The 22,914-nt window shown below is 40.3% G+C and overlaps 1 protein-coding gene across 1 annotated transcript in view; it reads left to right on the top strand.

The window, feature by feature from the left end:
• Positions 1 to 22,914, top strand: part of LOC141133958 (dynein axonemal heavy chain 3-like) — a 3,453,856-nt gene that overhangs the window by 2,392,600 nt on the left and 1,038,342 nt on the right. Inside the window, exons 49-50 of the mRNA XM_073623563.1 lie at positions 1,037 to 1,227; positions 1,644 to 1,739. Of these exons, the coding sequence (XP_073479664.1) occupies positions 1,037 to 1,227; positions 1,644 to 1,739 (287 nt within the window). The remainder of the gene's footprint in view (positions 1 to 1,036; positions 1,228 to 1,643; positions 1,740 to 22,914) is intronic.

Raw genomic sequence — 22,914 nt, 5'->3', positions numbered from 1 at the left:
CCAGCACTGCCTGCTTCCCTACACTGCGTGCTGTAACTAAGATAGATTTACATATCCATATACAGAGCAGGGCAGAAGACATGTATGTCTGCAGAATGATGGTCTGCGGGTGTTACTACATTATTGCTCATTGGTCCTAAAATCCTAATAGAGACTACTATATTTATAAACTCAGAATTCTGACTTTGAATCTCAGAATTCTGACTTTGAATCTCAGAATTCTGACTTTGAAACTCAGAATTCTGACTTTGAAACTCAGAATTCTGACTTTGAATCTCAGAATTCTGACTTTGAATCTCAGAATTCTGACTTTGAATCTCAGAATTCTGACTTGTAATCTCAGAATACTGACTATGAATCTCAGAATTTTGACTTGAAAACTCAGAATTCTGAATTTTAATCTCAGAATTCTGTAGAAAATTTTTTTTTTTTAAACTTACAATTCTGAATTTCAATCTCAGAATTCTGAGTTTCAAAGTCAGAATTCTGTTTTTTTTTTATTATGGCCCCAGGACTCTTCCATAATATATATATATATATATATATATATATATATATATATATATATATATATATATATATATATATATAAATATATATATATATATATATAAATATATGTATGATATATGCTGTATACAGTATATATAAAGAGAGAGAGTGAATGGGAAAGAGAATATATATTTTTTGACTTTTGACTGCTCTAAACTGTTGTTTTTTATTGCTAAAAAAGAAAAATTCACCTGTATACTTCACTAAATTATAACACTTTTACATGTTTCTTAGTTCAATCTTTTGATTGTGATGACATTGGTTAACATGTACCTGTGTACTTTCACTAAAACGACATAATGAAAAATAGTAGGCATATCTATCTATCTATCTATCTATCTATCTATCTATCTATCTATCTATCTATCTATCTATCTATCTATCTATCTATCTACCTATCACAAGACAGAAAATTCTGATAACATTTTAGACAGCAAAGTGAAATTGACCAAATCTTTCATTCTTATTCTTCTCATATGAACAGGAATTGGGGGGACTGGACGGCAGTCAGTTACAAAGCTGGCTGCATTCATGGCAGATATTGAGCTCCATCAAGTTAGTATTCAGAAATCATATTCAGTCAATGAATGGAGGGACGATCTGAAAAAGGTGCTGCGAGCTGCTGGACAAAATGGGTCTCCAACTGTGTTTCTGTTTGCTGAGCATCAAATAAAGGTAAAGCAAAACAATGTTAGCATAAATCAGGAAAATTTTTATACAAGAACTATACGCAGCGCCTAGTCAGAGCATAAGAGAGATAAAGATAATAAATCCTTTGTTATGCAGGCAGTAATAATAGACACTTAAAAACAGAGGGATTCTTTTGCTATTGAACTGTAATATCATTGCTGTGCAAAGCTGTTCAGTAAATTGCCTGTTTTAGTTCTCAAAATGCACATTATGAGGATGATAGTAGTTTCATGAATGCTCGTTAAAGCAGATGAAGAAAGAAGGGGCTTCAAACTATAAATCTGTTTGGCAAATAACTTGACTGTACAAAAAATGTAAGAAATAAATGAATACTGAAAGGATTTTTAAGAGATACTTTTATTATTTGAATTGTAAATGAGCAATTTTCTTACTTGCAATAGGATGAGTCATTTTTGGAAGACATCAACATGATCCTGAGCACCGGTGATGTTCCTACCCTGTTTAATAATGAAGAAAAACTGGAAGTCATGGAAAAGGTCATCTTTATTTTATTGTTCTCCCATCTGAGGTGCTAGCAGACTGAGAGGGAGGGAGGAGGCATCAGAATTATTTTATGATACAAGAGATTGAATGCTGCAAATAATAGATTGAGAGCGAAGTTTATCGAACTGACATTAACTTTTATTATGATGTTCTCAGTTGTGTTATTGTACACAGAATGTTTTTAATTTAAAGAGAAGACAAAATATATAAAAAAAGAAAAATCTGTTTTTCAGTTACTGTGAAACCACTACCCATCTGCTAATACATTTCTTTTCCTGTGCAGACTGTCCTTGGTTTAGTTAGTGTTCACCATGTAATATAATGTAGTTTATTTACACTGAAGAGTAAAGTTATTGTTTTTAAGAAAAAAGTTTTTTCTCTGAGGTGCCTTGTTTTAACAATTTGTGAGGAAAACCCATAGCAAAAACAATAAGGGACACTCTATTTTTTCCATCTCAAATTAGAGAATACACAACCTTTTTATTTATTTTTTTAGCAATCTGTACCCACAGGTTCTGAAAACATTATATACATTTATCTAATCTTGCTACAACTAAGGCTCTTGCGGAAACGTTTTTGTTTTTTGTTTTTTTTTTTCATGATGTAGTCAATAAATATGCATACGGATGATAGTGTTGCTGGCTCCATCTTTTTGCATATCCTGTTCTGGTGTGAATGGTCACACTGAGCCTGGGCACCTGTGAGTGGATCCCACATTTGAATTAGGCTCTCCTCGTACTGTGCACTGCTTTAACTGGACTCTCTTTATTTAATCGAAATTGTCAAATACTATGCTATCTGCAAAGATCACTGTGTAGTAGGGGTAAGTTGAGCATTCATGGTTTTTGGTATAAGGCAAGTTTGGCAAACTTTACTGACGTTTGGGTGCTGAATCCAAACCCAATTGAAGTAATTGGGAACCGAATGTTAAAAACTAGTAATGGTCATTTTCTAGGCTAATAGCAACGATATTGTCAACAAACAGCTTGGGGGCTGGAAAGTGCCTTAGCAAATAGATACCAAAAAAAAAAAAAAAAAATTATATGGAGGGACAACATTTTTAATAATGGTTGAGGTCAGGACTCACCAAACTCGTTCATCTATGTCTTTATGGACCTTGCTTTGTGCACTGGTGCGCAGTCATGTTCAAATGAGAAGGGGCCATCCCCAAACTGTTCCCACAAAGTTGGGAGCATGAAATTGTCCAAAATGTCTTGGAATGCTGACGCCTTAAGAGTTCCCTTCACTGGAGCTAAGGGGCGTGAGCCCAACCCCTTAAAGCAACCCAACCCCACACCATAATCCCCCTACACCAAAGGATTTGGACCAGTGCCCAAAGTCCTGACCTCAACCCAATAGAACACCTTTGGGATGAATTAGAGCAGAAACTGCGAGCCCAGCCTTCTTGTCCAACATCAGTGCCTGGCCTCACAAATGCGCTTCTGGAAAAATGGTCAAACATTCCCCAAGACACACTTCTAAACCTTGTGGGCAGCCTTCCCAGAATAGTTTCAGCTCTTATAGCTGCAAAGGGTGGGCAAACTCAATATTGAACACTACAGACTAAAGCCCCATACACACTCAGATTTTCTGCTGATTTTTGTCTTCAGATTTACCAAAACCATATAATATGAGGTCAAACCTTAGGAGTTTCAATTTGTATGCAATCAAGCAGGCCCTTGCACTACATGGTTTTGGTAAATCTGAAGACAAAAATCAGCAGAAAATCTGATAGTGTGTATGGGGCTTAAGACTGGGGTGCCATTAATGTTCATGTGCATGTAAAGGCAGGTGTCACAATACTTTTGACAATATAGTGTAGTTTAAGGTGATGTTAAGTAATGGGGGGACTAAAAAAAACACCCTGTCTGGTAGGGTCTGATATGAAATTTGGGGGGCCCCACTTTTTTATTTTTTGGTCTGTTGTGAATTTTAATGGGGATCCCAAATGGGGAGCTCCAATCACAAACTATCCATATCAGACTCTTAGTTGAGTATGCAACCTGGCAGGCCAAGAAAGAGGGCAAGAAGCTTATGCCCTCCCTCTAAACCATAGCCATCCACATGCTCTTAACAATGGAGCCCCAGATACCACCCCCCATGAGGTCAAACCTTAGGAGTTTCAATTTGTATGCAATCAAGCAGGCCCTTGCACTACATGGTTTTGGTAAATCTGAAGACAAAAATCAGCAGAAAATCTGATAGTGTGTATGGGGCTTAAGACTGGGGTGCCATTAATGTTCATGTGCATGTAAAGGCAGGTGTCACAATACTTTTGACAATATAGTGTAGTTTAAGGTGATGTTAAGTAATGGGGGGACTAAAAAAAACACCCTGTCTGGTAGGGTCTGGTATGAAAGAGGGCAAGAAGCTTATGCCCTCCCTCTATACCTTAGCCATCCACATGCTCTTAACAATGGAGCCCCAGATACCACTCCCCATGAGGCACAAAAAAGTGAAAAGGGTAATTAAAGCGATGTTCTAATTTATACTTTTTAAATAAAAATACCCCTATAATGCACAAGCTTAATATATTCTAGTAAAGTTAGTCTGTAAACTAAGGTCCGTTTTGTTAGTTTATAGCATTAGTTTGTTACTTTATAAACTTCCAGCAGGCTGTGGTCATCTCAAGTGTGGGCATCTGAAGCCAGACTGAATTTATTCCTGGATCTCATCCTTGCAGATCTCGCACATGCTCAGTGCAGCACAAGCAGTGTAATAGGTTTCAGGTCAGGTTCCCATAGCAACGGCAGTATCAGACGAAGTTGCCGCCCCTTAGCTATGCAAACCTTTCCTCCCCTTATCCCTCCAGGAAATATACTGCATGTACAGCAAGGAATATTATTCAAGAAATACAGAAATCTGCTGCAAAAGGTAATAGCTTTAAAAATATACTAATTGTAAATGAAATCATTTGTTTCTTTCTGTGCAGATATATATACATAATAATAAAAAAAAAAAAAATATATATATATATATATATATATATATATATATATATATATATATATATATCTCGTTATGTATGTATCTTGTGGTGTGTGTATGTATGTATTTATGTGTGTATATATATATAGTATTCAGACCCCCTTACATTTTTCACTCTTTGTTATATTGCAGCCATTTTCTAAAATCATTTTTTTCCTCATTAATGTACACACAGCACCCCATATTGACAGAAAAACACAGAATTGTTGACATTTTTGCAGATTTATTAAAAAAAGAAAAACTAAAATATCACGTGGTCCTAAGTATTCAGACCCTTTGCTCAGTATTTAGTAGAAGCACCCTTTTGATGCTCAATTGGGTTTAAGTCAGGGCTCTGGCTGGGCCATTCAAGAACAGTCACAGAGGTCACAGAGTTGTTGTGAAGCCACTCCTTTGTTATTTTAGCTGTGTGCTTAGGGTCATTGTCTTGTTGGAAGGTAGGGGTGAGCTTCGAGTTCGAGTCGAACTCATGTTCGACTCGAACATTGGCTGTTCGCAAGTTCGCCGAACAGCGAACAATTTGGGGTGTTCGCGGCAAATTCGAATGCCGCGGAACACCCTTTAAAAGTCTATGGGAGAAATCAAAAGTGCTAATTTTAAAGGCTAATATGCAAGTTATTGTCATAAAAAGTGTTTGGGGACCTGGGTCCTGCCCCAGGGGACATGGATCAATGCAAAAAAAAGTTTTAAAAACGGCCGTTTTTTCAGGAGCAATGATTTTAATAATGCTTAAAGTCAATCAATAAAAGTGTAATATCCCTTTAAATTTCGTACCTGGGGGGTGTCTATAGTATGCCTGTAAAGGGGCGCATGTTTCCTGTGTTTAGAACAGTCTGACAGCAAAATGACATTTTGAAGGAAAAAACTCATTTAAAACTACCCGCGGCTATTGCATTGCCGACAATACACATAGAAGTTCATTGATAAAAACGGCATGGGAATTCCCCAAAGGGGAACCCCGAACCAAAATTTAAAAAAAAAAAATGACGTGGGAGTCCCCCTAAATTCCATACCAGGCCCTTCAGGTCTGATATGGATATTAAGGGGAACCCCGACCAAAATTTAAAAAAAAATGACGTGGGGTTCCCCCTAAATTCCATACCAGACCCTTCAGGTCTGGTATGGATTTTAAGGGGAACCCCGCGCCAAAAAAAAAAAAAAAAAACGGCGTGGGGTCCCCCCAAAAATCCATACCAGACCCTTATCCGAGCACGCAACCTGGCAGGCCGCAGGAAAAGAGGGGGGGACGAGAGTGCGGCCCCCCCTCCCTCCTGAACCGTACCAGGCCACATGCCCTCAACATTGGGAGGGTGCTTTGGGGTAGCCCCCCAAAACACCTTGTCCCCATGTTGATGAGGACAAGGGCCTCATCCCCACAACCCTGGCCGGTGGTTGTGGGGGTCTGCGGGCGGGGGGCTTATCGGAATCTGGAAGCCCCCTTTAACAAGGTGACCCCCAGATCCCGGCCCCCCCCCTGTGTGAAATGGTAAGGGGGTACTTATACCCCTACCATTTCACGAAAAAAGTGTCAAAAATGTTAAAAATGACAAGAGACAGTTTTTGACAATTCCTTTATTTAAATGCTTCTTCTTTCTTCTATCTTCCTTCATCTTCTGGTTCTTCTGGTTCTTCTGGCTCTTCTGGTTCTTCCTCCGGCGTTCTCGTCCAGCATCTCCTCTGCGGCGTCTTCTATCTTCTTCTCCTCGGGCCGCTCCGCACCCATGGCATGGGGGGGAGGCTCCCACTCTTCTCTTCTTCTTTTCTTCTCTTCTTCTCTTCTTCATTTTCTTCTCCGGGCCGCTCCGCAATCCATGCTGGCATGGAGGGAGGCTCCCGCTGTGTGACGGCGCTCCTCGTCTGACAGTTCTTAAATAACGGGGGACCACCCGGTGACCCCGCCCCCCTCTGACGCACGGGACATGACGGGACTTCCCTGTGGCATTCCCCGTGACGTCACAGGGAAGTCCCGTCAAGTCACCGTGCGTCAGAGTGGGGCGGGGTCACCGGGTGGCCCCGCCCCCCGTTATTTAAGAACTGTCAGACGAGGAGTGCCGTCACACAGCGGGAGCCTCCCTCCATGCCAGCATGGATTGCGGAGCGGCCCGGAGAAGAAAATGAAGAAGAGAAGAAGAGAAGAAAAGAAGAAGAGAAGAGCGGGAGCCTCCCCCCCATGCCATGGGTGCGGAGCGGCCCGAGGAGAAGAAAATAGAAGACGCCGCGGAGGAGATGCTGGATGAGAACGCCGGAGGAAGAACCAGAAGAGCCAGAAGAACCAGAAGAACCAGAAGATGAAGGAAGATAGAAGAAAGAAGAAGCATTTAAATAAAGGAATTGTCAAAAACTGTCTCTTGTCATTTTTAACATTTTTGACACTTTTTTCGTGAAATGGTAGGGGTACTTATGTACCCCCTTACCATTTCACACAGGGGGGGGCCGGGATTTGGGGGTCACCTTGTTAAAGGGGGCTTCCAGATTCCGATAAGCCCCCCGCCCGCAGACCCCCACAACCACCGGCCAGGGTTGTGGGGATGAGGCCCTTGTCCTCATCAACATGGGGACAAGGTGTTTTGGGGGGCTACCCCAAAGCACCCTCCCAATGTTGAGGGCATGTGGCCTGGTACGGTTCAGGAGGGAGGGGGGCCGCACTCTCGTCCCCCCCTCTTTTCCTGCGGCCTGCCAGGTTGCGTGCTCGGATAAGGGTCTGGTATGGAGTTTTGGGGGGACCCCACGCCGTTTTTTTTTTTTTTTTTTTGCCGCGGGGTTCCCCTTAAAATCCATACCAGACCTGAAGGGTCTGGTATGGAATTTAGGGGGAACCCCACGTCATTTTTTTTTTTTAATTTTGGCCGGGGTTCCCCTTAATATCCATACCAGACCTGAAGGGCCTGGTATGGAATTTAGGAGGACTCCCACGTCATTTTTTTTTTTTAATTTTGGTTCGGGGTTCCCCTTTGGGGAATTCCCATGCCGTTTTTATCAATGAACTTCTATGTGTATTGTCGGCAATGCAATAGCCGCGGGTAGTTAAAATGAGTTTTTTCCTTCAAAATGTCATTTTGCTGTCAGACTGTTCTAAACACAGGAAACATGCGCCCCTTTACAGGCATACTATAGACACCCCCCAGGTACGAAATTTAAAGGGATATTACACTTTTATTGTTTGACTTTAAGCATTATTAAAATCACTGCTCCTGAAAAAACGGCCGTTTTTAAAACTTTTTTTTGCATTGATCCATGTCCCCTGGGGCAGGACCCAGATCCCCAAACACTTTTTATGACAATAACTTGCATATTAGCCTTTAAAATTAGCACTTTTGTTTATTCATGTTCGTGTCCCATAGACTTTAACGGTGTTCGTGTGTTCGAACGAACTTTTTTCCTGTTCGCATGTTCTGGTGCGAACCGAACAGGGGGGTGTTCGGCTCATCCCTATTGGAAGGTAAACCTTCAGCCCAGTCTGAGGTTCTGAGCACTCTGGAGAAGGTTTTCGTCCAGGATATTCCTGTACTTGGCCGCTTTCATCTTTCTCTCGATTGCAACCAGTCGTCCTGTCCCTGCAGCTGAAAAACACCCCCACAGCATGATGCTGCCACCACCATGCTTCACTGTTGGGACTGTATTGAACAGGTGATGAGCAGTGCCTGGTTTTCTCCACACATACCGCTTAGAATTAAGGCCAAAAAGTTCTATCTAGGTCTCATCAGACCAGATAATCTTATTTCTCACCATCTTGGAGTCCTTCAGGTGTTTTTGTAGCAAACTCCCTGCGGGCTTTCATGTGTCTTGCACTGAGGAGAGGCTTCTGTCGGGCCACTCTGCCATAAAGCCCCAACTGGTGGAGGGCTGCAGTGATGGTTGACTTTCTACAACTTTCTTCCATCTCCCAACCGCATCTCTGGAGCTCAGCCACAATGATCTTTGGGTGCTTCTTTACCTCTCTCACCAAGGCTATCCTCCCCCGATAGCTCAGTTTGGCCGGACAGCCAGCTTTAGGAAGGGTCCTGGTCATCCCAAACGTCTTCCATTTAAGGATTATGGAGGCCACTGTGCTCTTAGGAACCTTAAGACCCCTTTCACACCAAGGCGCTTCAAAAACGCTCTAAAACGCCTTAGCGTTATTAGGTTTTTACCGCATTTTAGGGGCGCTAGCGGTAAAATTAACGCAACGCTGCAGGCGTTTTAACAGCGTTTTTCAAGCGTTATTGAAGCATGTGTTATTAATGCTATCTTTCTGCTTGCATGTTTATCCTTTGTGAGATCGTGTAAAACAAGCAGTGTCTTGTAAAGTAACAAGCAGTTTCTTGTTTTACTTCTAATCTTTTTTTAGCACTTTAATTTAGTTTTTTTGGCACTTTGATGGTCTGTTTAATCATTCTGATCTTCCCACAATTTCAGTCCTGTTGTTGTAGATGCTCTCTTTTATGCTTGCATGTTTACCTTTTTGTGAGATCATATGAATTTTCTACAGCTCAGGGCGGATTATAGGCGCTATTCAGGCGTTTTTACAGCGTTTTCAATTCATTTCAATGGAGAGGGGCGTTTTTGAAGTGCTTTTTTCAACGCCCAAAAGCTGTTCCAAAGATGCTGCTTGCAGGACTTTTCTCAACGCCCCACCAGCGCAATGCCTCAGTGTGAAAGGGTCCATTGAGATGCATGGGGAGCGTTTTATGAGCGCTGCAAAAACGCCTTGGTGTGAAAGGGGTCTAAGGCCCCTTTCACACTGAGGCATTTTTCAGGCATTTTAGCGCTAAAATTACCGCCTAAATACCGCATGAAAAACGTCCCCCCATGTATCTCAGTGCAACCTTTCATACTGAGGCGTTGCACTGGCTGCAAACAGCTTTTTTGGAGCATCTTTTGGGTGCATAAAATAGCACTGTAAAAATGTCTATCCCAATTGAAATTAATGGGAAATGCTGTAAAACCGCGGTAATACCGCTTTAAAACCGCCTAGAAGCTGTGGGAAGGTCACATGACCGCATGGTCACATGGTCACATGGACAGGTTTGCTGACACTAATGCTTAAAAAATGCTATAAAAACGCAATTAAAACGCATGGGCGTTAGCGCTATTTTTAACGCTAACGCAGCAAAAACGCCGTAAAACCACGCTAATATCGCTCATCGTTTTTACCGCGGTTTTTCAACGCCTCAGTGTGAAAGGGGCCTAAGTGCAGCAGATATTTTTTTGTAACCTTGGCCAGATCTGTGCCTTGCCACAATTCTGTCTCTGAGCTCTTCAGGCAGTTCCTTTGACCTCATGATTCTCATTTGCTCTGACATGCACTGTGAGCTGTAAGGTCTTATATAGACAGGTGTGTGGCTTTCCTAAGCAAGTCCAATCAGTATAATCAAACACAGCTGGACTCAAATGAAGGTGTAGAACCGTCTGATCTTATGATCAGAAGAAATGGACAGCATCTGAGTTAAATATATGAGTGTCACAGCAAAGGGTCTGAATACTTAGGACCATGTAATATTTCAGTTTTTCTTTTTTTAATAAATCTGCAAAAATGTCAACAATTCTGTGTTTTTATGTCAATATGGGGTGCTGTGTGTACATTAATGAGGAAAAAAATGAACTTAAATGATTTGAGCAAATGGCTGCAATATAACAAAGAGTGAAAAAATTAAGGGGGTCTGAATACTTTCCGTCCCCACTGTATATATCTCTTGTTATATATATGTATCTTGTTAAGTATGTATGTGTGTGTGTTTATATATACACACACATCTTATACAGCCATTGTGCCCATCAAACACAGCCACTTGTGCCCATCATATGCAGCCATTCTGCCCATCAAACGCAGCCACTTGTGCCCATCATATGCAGCCACTTGTGCCCATCATATGCAGCCACTTGTGCCCATCAAATGCAGCCACTTGTGCCCATCAAATGTAGCCATTTGTGCCCATCATATGCATCCACTTGTGCCCATCATATGCATCCACTTGTGCCATCAAATGCAGCCACTTGTGCCCATCATATGCAGCCACTTGTGCCCATCATATGCAGCCACTTGTGCCCATCAAATGTAGCCACTTGTGCCCATCTTATGCAGCCATTTGTGCCCATCATATGCATCCACTTGTGCCCATCATATGCATCCACTTGTGCCATCAAATGCAGCCACTTGTGCCCATCATATGCAGCCACTTGTGCCCATCATATGCAGCCACTTGTGCCCATCAAATGCAGCCACTTGTGCCCATCATATGCAGCCACTTGTGCCCATCGTATGCAGCCACTTGTGCCCATCGTATGCAGCCACTTGTGCCTGTCAAATGCAGCCACTTGTTCCCATCATATGCAGCCACTTGTGCCCATCATATGCAACCACTTGTGCTCATCATATGCAACCACTTGTGCCCATCATATGCAGCCACTTGTACCCATCATATGCAGCCACCTGTGCCCATGAAATGCAGCCAATTGTGCCTGTCAAATTCCGCCGCTTGTGCGACTCAAATGCAGCTACTTGTGCCCATCAAGTGCAGCCACTTGTGCCCATCTCTATGGCCTAAGAAACCGGAAGCTACGAGCATTTTATGACTTAGATTTCGCCGGATGTAAATAGCGCCATTGGGAAATTGGGGAAGCATTTTATTACACCGATCTTGGTGTGGTCAGATGCTTTGAGGGCAGAGGAGAGATCTAGGGTCTAATAGACCCCAATTTTTTCAAAAAAGAGTACCTGTCACTACCTATTGCTATCATAGGGGATATTTACATTCCCCGAGATAACAATAAAAATGATTAAAAAAAAAAAAAAAAATGAAAGGAACAGTTTAAAAATAAGATAAAAAAGCAAAAAAATAATAAAGAAAAAAAAAAAAAAAAGCACCCCTGTCGCCCCCTGCTCTTGCGCTAAGGCGAACGCAAGCGGCGGTCTGTCGTCAAACGTAAACAGCAATTGCACCATGCATGTGAGGTATCACCACGAAGGTCAGATCGAGGGCAGTAATTTTAGCAGTAGACCTCCTCTGTAAATCTAAAGTGGTAACCTGTAAAGGCTTTTAAAGGCTTTTAAAAATGTATTTATTTTGTTGCCACTGCACGTTTGTGCACAATTGTAAAGCATGTCATGTTTGGAATCCATGTACTCGGCCTAAGATCATCTTTTTTATTTCATCAAACATTTGGGCAATATAGTGTGTTTTAGTGCATAAAAATTTTAAAAAGTGTGTTTTTTTTTCCCCAAAAAATGCATTTGAAAAATCTCTGCGCAAATACTGTGTGAAAAAAAATAATGAAACACCCACCATTTTAATCTGTAGGGCATTTGCTTTAAAAAAATATATAATGTTTGGGGGTTCAAAGTAATTTTCTTGCAAAAAAAAATAACTTTTTCATGTAATCAAAAAGTGTCAGAAAGGGCTTTGTCTTCAAGTGGTTAGAAGAGTGGGTGATGTGTGACATAAGCTTCTAAATGTTGTGCATAAAATGCCAGGACAGTTCAAAACCCCCCCAAATGACCCCATTTTGGAAAGTAGACACCCCAAGCTATTTGCTGAGAGGCATGTCGAGTCCATGGAATATTTTATATTGCGACACAAGTTGCGGGAAAGAGACACATTTTTTTTTTTTTTTTTTTGCACAAAGTTGTCACTAAATGATATATTGCTCAAACATGCCATGGGAATATGTGAAATTACACCCCAAAATGCATTCTGTTGCTTCTCCTGAGTATTGGGATACCACATGTGTGGGACTTTTTGGGAGCCTAGTCGCGTACGGGACCCCGAAAACCAAGCACCGCCTTCAGGCTTTCTAAGGGCGTGAATTTTTTATTTCACTCTTCACTGCCTATCACAGTTTCGGAGGCCATGGAATGCCCAGGTGGCACAACCCCCCCCCAAATGACCCCATTTTGGAAAGTAGACACCCCAAGCTATTTGCTGAGAGGTATAGTGAGTACTTTTTGTCACAAAGTTTTGAAAATTGAAAAAAGAAAAAAAAAATATTTTTTCTTGTCTTTCTTCATTTTCAAAAACAAATGAGAGCTGCAAAATACTCACCATGCCTCTCAGCAAATAGCTTGGGGTGTCTACTTTCCAAAATGGGGTCATTTGGGGGGGTTTTGTGCCACCTGGGCATTCCATGGCCTCCGAAACGGTGATAGGCAGTGAAGAGTAAAATCAAAAATTCACGCCCTTAAAAACGATGAAGGCGGTGATTGGTTTTCGGGGCCCCGTACGCGGCTAGGCTCCCAAAAAGTCCCACACATGTGGTATCCCCATACTCAGGAGAAGCAGCTAAATGTATTTTGGGGTGCAATTCCACATATGCCCATGGCCTGTGTGAGCAATATATCATTTAGTGACAACTTTGTGCAAAAAAAAAAAAGTGTCACTTTCCCGCAACTTGTGTCAAAATATAAAATATTCCATGGACTCAATATGCCTCTCAGCAAATAGCTTGGGGTGTCTACTTTCCAAAATGGGGTCATTTGGGGGGGGGTTGTGCCACCTGGGCATTCCATGGCCTCCGAAACTGTGATAGGTGGTGAAGAGTGAAATCAAAAATTTACACCCTTAGAAATCCTGAAGGCGGTGATTGGTTTTCGGGGTCCCGTACGCAGCTAGGCTCCCAAAAAGTCCCACACATGTGGTATCCCCGTACTCAGGAGAAGCAGCTGAATGTATTTTGGGGTGCAATTCCACATAGGCCCATGGCCTGTGTGAGCAATATATCATTTAGTGACAACTTTTTGTAAATTTTTTATTTTTTTTTGTCATTATTCAATCACTTGGGACAAAAAAAATAAATATTCAATGGGTTCAACATGCCTCTCAGCAATTTCCTTGGGGTGTCTACTTTCCAAAATGGGGTCATTTGGGGGGGTTTTGTACTGCCCTGCCATTTTAGCACCTCAAGAAATGACATAGGCAGTCATAAACTATAAGCTGTGTAAATTCCAGAAAATGTACCCTAGTTTGTAGACGCTATAACTTTTGCGCAAACCAATAAATATACGCTTATTGACATTTTTTTTACCAAAGACATGTGGCCGAATAAATTTTGGCCTAAATGTATGACTAAAATTGAGTTTATTGGATTTTTTTTTATAACAAAAAGTAGAAAATATCATTTTTTTTTCAAAATTTTCGGTCTTTTTCCTTTTATAGCGCAAAAAATAAAAACCGCAGAGGTAATCAAATACCATCAAAAGAAAGCTCTATTTGTGGGAAGAAAAGGACGCAAATTTCGTTTGGGTACAGCATTGCATGACCGCGCAATTAGCAGTTAAAGCGACGCAGTGCCAAATTGGAAAAAGACCTCTGGTCCTTAGGCAGCATAATGGTCCGGGGCTCAAGTGGTTAAAGACACACACGTTTTGAGAAGTGCTTTATTAAAAATGTTTTAAAAAAAACACAGAATAATGTCCCATCCAAAATGTCTCATATGGATTTATGTCAATCATGAATGATGTGTGGCCATTTTTGGTTAGTGATGGCAGCATTATCCCTGCTCCTCTGTTTAGAGATTCCTGGCCAGAAAATAAATGGGGCCAAGTGATGCCACTAGTCATGAAAGGATGATGCTGCTTCCTTAGCTCTCAGTCCAGGCCAATTTTGGCATTTCTCTCATACATGTAAAAATCTACATTCTTTTGCTAGAAAATTACTTAGAACCCTCAAACATATATATTTTTAAGCAAAGGCCCTGGACAATAAAAAGATTATTGTTGCATTTTTTTATGTCACACAATATTTGCACAGCGGTTTATTAAACACATATTTTCAAACTATCGCACTTTAAATTATCCATTGGTGACATTGTAAAAGACTTTACAGGTTACCAGTTAGGAATTAAACAGTAGGTCTGGTGCTAGAATTATTGCTCTTACTCTGATGGTCATAGAAATACCACTACATGTGCAGTGTGATAACTGTTTACATATATGTGCAGGACCTATGTATGGGTTCACATTTGTAAGTGAGCATGTGAGCTATTCTATTTTTTTATTATTATTATTTATTTTATTTACATGTATTTTTTTGACCCTGCACCTTTATTTATTTTTTTATTAAACTTGATTGCTATCACTATGGATGAGCAGTATCCCTTGAAATAGCATGGGCCATGTCAGGTCTATTTTATAGAGAGATCTGGGCTCTATTAAATCCAGATCTCTGCTCTGCCCTCTAATGCAGCTAATCAAACTGAGATGGACTTTATCGGCTGGTTTACAAGCTGGTAACGGCTTGAAAACAACAAACTGAAATCAGAATTGATAAAATCCTTGTCGTTTCCAATTTCTAACATCACAGAGGTGGAGGAACAATGGAAGTTTCTCTCACTCTGTCTAGAGCATCTGATGTTACAGGTCACATTGGTACTGAGCTCCCCAGTGGGAAGGGGGGGCCGGCAAAGGCAGGGGGAAGGGGCGATCTCCTTCTGACATCTGTAAAAGTGATCAGGTGGCCGTATATCTGTTCAGATGACTTTTACTTTGTAAGGAATTGCCACCAGAAAAAAATGATCTTAGGATCACAGCTGCAGCTGCAGCCATGGTCCTGATATCAGGCTTCTTTTCAAAGACATACGGGTATGTCCTAAGGACATGGCGCAGTTAATAAAAATAAAATACCACTACTATATATGATATTTGGCTCTTGCTGAATGAGTGAAAAGTCCCAACTCCCAAACAACAAAGTTTGATTTGAACCTGTGTTCAGATCAAACCTTGGGCTCATCCCTTCCGAGTTGCCAGACAGCTGTGGGTCCTCGGCTCTTTTGAGCCCCATAGCAGTTGCACAATCTACAGTTATGCTCTGGGAGTAGTACAGTTGTGCTCATAAGTTTACATACCCTGGCAAAATTTATGATTTCTTGGCCAAGGATAATTATCACTCGGCTGGTCATTTATGTTGATTGGACATTTTGTGGAAAACTTTGCATAAATCAGCAACTGTGAAGCAACTATACAGCTATGGGTGTGACTAATGACGAATCATGAGAATTACCTGCAGGCTGTGAGAATTATTTCATATAAGTATAAATAAGGAATGAATGTTATTATCTCCCACTCGGTGACAACTGAACAACTTATTACTGTATATAGAGTGATTTGAACAGTCCTTTGAATATCTGAAAACTCCCTCCTTTCTCAAGTTATATACTATTCATCAGGATAAGACTACTAGTAGGATGTATAATGAAGGAAAATTACTTATTCTCTTTTGACTGACGGAGGGTTGGGAGCCCTTCGGGTGGGGTTAATCTAGTACATCTTAGGCTGTGCCCCATTCCATTGTGGGAAAGTGAGATAAAACCTGTTTTTCAGGAATACACTGCCCCACACTAGGAATTGCTTGCATGACCATTTGTTTTACCAGATATATTTAGGGGGTGCTTTTTATACTAGGGGAGGGAATAGGTCTGCAGACTGTGTGATCTGTTTGTCCCCTCCCATTTGTGAGGGTTTTTTTCTAAACATCATTTACACAGTTTGTTTTAGCTTTTGGGTTAGGTTAGACCACTGGGGAGACCCCCTTTTACTACTTGGGGGCCATCCCCTCTGGCCTAATGTATAGGGGGATATGGGTATTGGTGCTTTTTATTATGTATATCACTTTTTATAGGCAATAAAATTATTGTAGTTCAACTCATGTAGGTTTGTGGAGATCTATTTGTTTTTTATTTTTCTGTGTTGAATTAATATACAGTACTCTCTGAAAACATGTGGTATGGCTGTTTCAAGATGTACAATAAGGGGGCACTTGAAGAAAGATGGGCTGCATGGTCGAGTCACCAGAAGAAAGCCATTACTACACAAATACCACAAAGTATCCCACTTACAATGCACCAAAAAGCACAGAGATGAGTCTCAAACTTTCTAGCACAAAGTCATTTGGAGTGATGGGACAAAATTTTAGCTTTTTGTCCACAACCATAAACGCTACATTTGGAGAGGAGTCAACAAGGCCTATGATGAAAGGTACACCATTCCTACTGTGAAACACGGAGGTGGATCGCTGATGTTTTGGGATGTGTGAGCTACAAATGCACAGGAAATTTGGTCAAAATTGATGGCAAGATGAATGCAGTATGTTATCAAAAAATCCTGGAGGAACATTTGCATTCATCAGCCAGGAAGCTTTGCATGGGAGGTACTTGGACATTCCAACATGACAATGATCCAAAAAAGGCCAAGTCAACCTGTCATTGGCTACAGCAGAATAAAGTGAAGGTTCTGGAGTGGCCAACTCAGTCTTCTGACCTCAATAACATTGAGACACTCTGGGGAGATCAAAAATGTGCAGTTCATGCAAGACACCTCAAGAATTTACAGGAACAGGAAGCTTTTTGCCAAGAGGAATGGGCAGCTTTACTATCTGAGAAGATAAAGAGCCTCATCCTCAAATAACACAAAAGACTTCAAGCTGTCATTGATGCTAAATGGAGTAATATATGGTATTAAGAACTGGGGTATGTAAACTTTTGATCAGGGTCATTTGGATAGTTTCTGTTGTGATTATGATTTAAAAAGCGTAAACACAGTTGATAATAAATGGCTTCAGCCAAACACTAACCATGAGTGGAAGAAAAGGTTTTGTGCTATTATTCATATTCTCTGAAAAATGGTAAAGAAATCATAAATTCTGCCAGGGTATGTAAACTTATGAGCACAACTGTACCTTATTTTTAACTCCTGCAAGATTCTCTCCATATGTTGCAAAAATACCTTTTCATCTACTTCAGTTGCATGGAAATGGACCATGCTAGTGTTGATGGCAGATGAGCCTACATATAGATGAATATTGATTCTTTTTTTGTATTCCTTCTCTTTCATTTCAGCAGTCAGTTTAGGCACTTTAGTTTGAGCTGGAAATAAACTTAGAAGTATCTCAAGTTGTTTGTTTCTTTTACATTTATTCAATTTTAAGAGCACACTACTAAAGATCACACTAAGGGGTCTATTCTACAAAAAAATGCGTTGGACAAATTGGATAGGCATTTGCCCATCCTTGACTAAATCTGACTGTAATTTTCTTAATACAGTAATTTCCTATGATTGCAAACAAAAACATACACCAGGGAGTGCCAACAAAGTGCAGCATTAGTAAAAATCTTTCATAATAAAAATACAATTGGCAATTCACATCTAAGAGTGTGCGTAATGCTTATCTGTTGAAGAGAAGCCAATAAGAGGGCCTTCATGCCTAGGAGGCATATGGTTAGGCTCCAGCCTTTGTACTTCAGTTGGAAAGCAGAGCCTCTCAGCAGCCAAACCAGGAAGTCCGATTGAACCAAAGCGGAACATGCAGGTGTGACATCACTCTGGGAGAGAACCTTTAGCTAGGGGGCATAATGTATAATTATTAAAGGTTTTTACTATTGCTGCATTTAGTTGGCACTCCCTGGTGTTTTTTGTTTAGCATTTTAGGGATTCCTCCTGTCTCTCATTGGAGCAGCCTTCCTATAGTGCATTCTTTTCACATAGACTTTAAATATGGACTTTTAATATGAACTTTCATGCTTTCTTATCGCTTATATGTTTTATGGTTATTTTATGTTTACAATCTCTATTCATTCTTATTTATTTGCCATTATCTTAGTTTAATGCGTTTGATTTTTACTGGCTGTTTGTGTTTCTAATTCTTGCTATATTTATATATATATATATATATATATATATATATATATATATATATATATATATATATATATATATATATATATATATATATATATATATATATATATATATATATATATATATGTTTTTTATTTCCTATGATTTTCAGCTCCATCCAGTGTCTATAATGTGATGTTTTTCCAGATATACCTTGATCAGAAAAAAATATTGCATTATGGTCACTGAATGGAGTTGACAATCATAGGTAATCGCTGTATTAAGCAAACTATGGTTAGAATTCATCAATCATGGGTCAATGCTTGTCACATTTATCCAACATTTTTTTTTGTATAAGTAGACCACAACATCTTGTTAAAGTTCCTTTCCAAAGCAAAGAGAGCTGGAATAGTTGGATAATGGGTTTTAACTCCAAACTTAAAATATTAATGTATTTTTTTTTTTTTTTTTTTTTTAGCAAATGAGTACAAAAAATATTAATGAATGACAGATAGCAGAGATCCTAATATAGTGATCGGTTTTCAGTTTGCTGCAATATACAGTGTGTACTGTGCGTAAACAGTATATATATTCTTCAATAAAAAAAATATTAGATACTCAAAGGTCAGATTTAGTTTTATTGAGTTTTCAAGTTCATGGCTTGTAAGCAGTTTAAAATAAATCCTGCCTACAGTTGTTTCACACTTCAAAATAGTGACTTGTGGTTGTTTTGAGAAAGCATCCTAGAAGTGTGAAACAGCTGTTGGCTGTAGCATTTTATAGTAACAGGCTAACTGTTTATAGAATATGAACTTTTAACCTGTATTTTACTGATAAAGATTATTTTAAATGGAATGTTCAGTATTTCTGTTTTTTTTTCCCACATTAGCCTTTATGTGTAAATACTGTTTAAATCAGTTTTGCAAAATAAAAGCATAGCATGGTTGCAAACCGAACTTTTTCAAAAAAAAAATGGACTATGCACTAATTTACAAAACTATGAGATGCTTGCTTTTGACATTTGTTGCCTAATATACACTGTAAAATTATGTTAATTATTTGTGTTAAACAAGAATAAAAACATTGAAACTAACATTGCTGTTGCAAAATGTACTGGAATAAACTTTCATAACCTAAAAAAGGGGCACTGAGTTTCACTGCCTACCTTCTTGGACTTGGATCCAAAATAAAATATGCTTAATTAAAATAATATCAGCTTAGCTAGCTCAGGTATAATATCTGTGTCCACACTCAACACAGCAAAAGGAGAAACAAATTTGCATTTTTAGAACAGGTGTATTGAATCTTAGCAGTCAATAGCAAATAATTCCAGCTAGTAAATATTTTAGTCCCAGATACAGCAATCCATCTAGTAAGTGCCATAGTGCCCAAATTGCTGGCCCAGGCCTGCTATTTTATCTATTTTTCAATTCTTTAAATTAGAAGTACAGAAAAATGTTCAGTACAGATTCAGCGCTTGCGTGCTTCAGCAGGTACAGAAGGTACAGCATTTACCTCTTTGGGAAAAACATTGTACTCAATACAATGCTCATTTTGCTCAATTTACCAAAATATACTTGAAAATGTATGTTTGTGTTACTTGAAGTGGAACATACTGCAGCAATGTCTTATGTGACCACCTCTTTTCATCTGAGGATCATGACTTTCATTTGCAGATGATGACTTAGGAGGTCAAGAACTGAAGCCTTTAAAAGATTTAAAAGAAAATGGCATTAGATTACTATCGATAAATACAATGTAGTTTGAAATATATGCCATTTCGCATTTGTACAAACATGTAGTTACACTATATTGTCAAAAGTATTGGGACACCTGGCTTTACATGCACATGAACTTTAATGGCACCCCAGTCTTATGCCCCATACTCACAATCGGACATTCCGACAACAAAACCGTGGATTTTTTTTCCTACGGATGTTGGCTCAAACTTGTCTTGCATACACACAGTCACACAAATCTTGTCGGAAATTCCGAACGTCAAGAACGCGGTGACGTACAACACGTACGACGAGCCAAGAAAAATGAAATTCAATAGCGAGTGCAGCTCTTCTGCTTGATTCCGAGCATGCATGGAAATTCGTGCACCGTAATTGTGTACACACGATTGGAATTTATGACAATGGATTTTGTTGTCGGAAAATTTGAGATCCAGATCTCAAATTTTGTGTGACGGAAATTCTGATGGAAAATGTTCGATGGAGCCTACACATGGTCAGAATTTCTGACAACAAGCTCCCATCGAACATCCGACCGTGTGTACGGGGCATAAGTCCGTAGGGTTCAATATTGAGTTGGCCCACTCATTGCAGCTATAACACCTTCAACTCTTCTGGGAAGGCTGTCCACAAAGTTTAGGAGTGTGTCTATGGGAATGTTTGACCATTTTTCCAGAAGCACATTTTATGAGGTCAGGCACTGATGTTGGACGAGAAGGCCTGGGTCACAGTCTCCACTCTAATTCATCCCAAAGGTGTTCTATCAGTTTGAGGTCAGGACTCTGTGCAAGCAAGTCAAGTTACTCCACCCCAAACTCACTTATCCATGTCTTTATGGACCTTGATTTGTGCACTGGTGCGCAGTTATGTTGGAACAGGAAGGGGCCATCCCCAAACTGTTCCCACAAAGTTGGGAGCCTGAAATTGTCCAAAATATCTTGGTATGCTGACGCCTTAAGAGTTTCCTTCACTGGAACTAAGGAGCCAAGCCCAACCACTGAAAAACAACCCCGTCCCATAACTACCCCTCCACCAAATGATTTGGACTAGTGCACAAAGCAAGGTCCATAAAGACATTGATGAGCGAGTTATGTTTAATGGTATGAAAATTCATGTTATACCTTAATTAGGCCTTTACAGTAAAGTAAACCATAATAAATATTTATGTAGTGCTTAAATACATCAAAGAACCTATGAGATTATCAGGGGCCCTGGCTTATATTTTGCAATGGGATCAAGGTACGAGGAACATTGGTTGCTACAATGTTCACATCTTTATTGCTCTCTGCATCTGGGTCCTATACAATTTATCCAGATTTTTCTTAACCCCCCCCTCCTTCCCAAATAACATAATAGCCTTCAAACTGCTCAGCATGTTCCTTTTTCAGAAGTAATGATTTATCTCTATACTTTCTTAAGGTGATGGTGATAGAGATAATGCTTAGACTTGCCCTATGAGTCTGATTTTCTTTTCTTTTCTTTTCGCCATCTTTGTCTCATTAGGGAGATCCTCCTTCATTTCTGTCCTGTAAACTTAACAGGAAGTGAGCGATTATCTTTACCATGTAAGGGAAATCCCCCATTAGTTGTCACAGAAACAAGTGGGCCCATTTCTGTTTTGCTGGCAACTAAAAAATGTTGATTTACCCTCACTTTTATTCCCGGTAACACTGGTGATGAGGACAATTACAGAAAGCGAATATCCCTAATGGGGACAGAGACAACAATAATAACCTGACATTTGGTAGTAACTCCTCACCAATCTGTTTAAAGCTAAAAAAAAAAGTTTTGCCTTTAGCATGAAACCATGGCCTTACTGAAGAAAAAAACCCAAAAACATATAATGACCTCATCAAAGCCCAATAATGACCTGATCATTTATTTAAATAAATCAGCTAAAATTGTTACTGTTGGATTTTTTTTAAAACTAATGTACAGGTTTAAAATACATTTAAAAAATTATAAGCAGCAAACTGTTTTAGTTCCAGGTTTTTTTTTTTAGTGTATATCAAAATCTCTGCATGCTCAAAGTAATAACAAACCTGTGGGTATGCAGGAGACAGCATCCAGACATTTCAGCTTTGCACTGCTGCTTGTCCCTCTAACTTTCCTTGACTCTCTACTAGCATGTGAAACAGCCCATGGTACCTTTTGTCAAAAGAGAGCTGAGGAGGGGGGCGTGTCTAGACGAGCTAGGAGAAAGACGTGTGGAATCTGAGCTCCGCTCTACATATACCCATCCAACGCCATCCTAGCCCATCTTCAATCTGTGGAGCACCTCTCCACCTTCAGAAGTGGTTAGCCTACCTCCGCTGCGGCTAACAAGGGGAATTGGCTACCAGTGCTGCATTCTATCTGGCCCCGGGCCTCCAGCTGGACTTGAGCCCTGTGTGCCCGCCACCATCTTGAGGCCTGCTGAGGGCTCCGTACACGCCGCCCATCACCCCCACAGCCAAGCAGACAAGAAGAGCCTTTACCTGGCTGCCCGATCGTGTCGGCAGTCAGGGGGGCCTTGGGCGACTGTATAAATGGAGAAAACTGCGCTTGACCAGAACATATAAAACGGCAGCAGCATATAGTGCGATCACACCAAAATAGATATTCCTGTAAAAAGCTGCGCTCAGAAAGACTCAGTCTATAAAAGGATTTTCAAGTCCTTTCAAAGTAAGAACACCACCACCGTGTACTTCTAAGCAGTAGTGACAATCCACCGTAGTAGTTAAACCTGCTTACCAGATGGCAAGCATAAAAGGGCAGGTGGCTATAGCCCAGCCAAGGCCTTTCAGCTTGCTTGCGCTCCCGGTGTTCATATGGGGGGTAAATCTCCAGGCTCGCTTGCGCCCATCTAGGTCGCGGGCAACA

This window comes from Aquarana catesbeiana, linkage group LG03 (genome assembly GCF_042186555.1).
Source record: "Aquarana catesbeiana isolate 2022-GZ linkage group LG03, ASM4218655v1, whole genome shotgun sequence".
NCBI classification, from domain to species: domain Eukaryota; kingdom Metazoa; phylum Chordata; class Amphibia; order Anura; family Ranidae; genus Aquarana; species Aquarana catesbeiana.
This window is presented reverse-complemented; position numbering and strand designations above follow the sequence as displayed.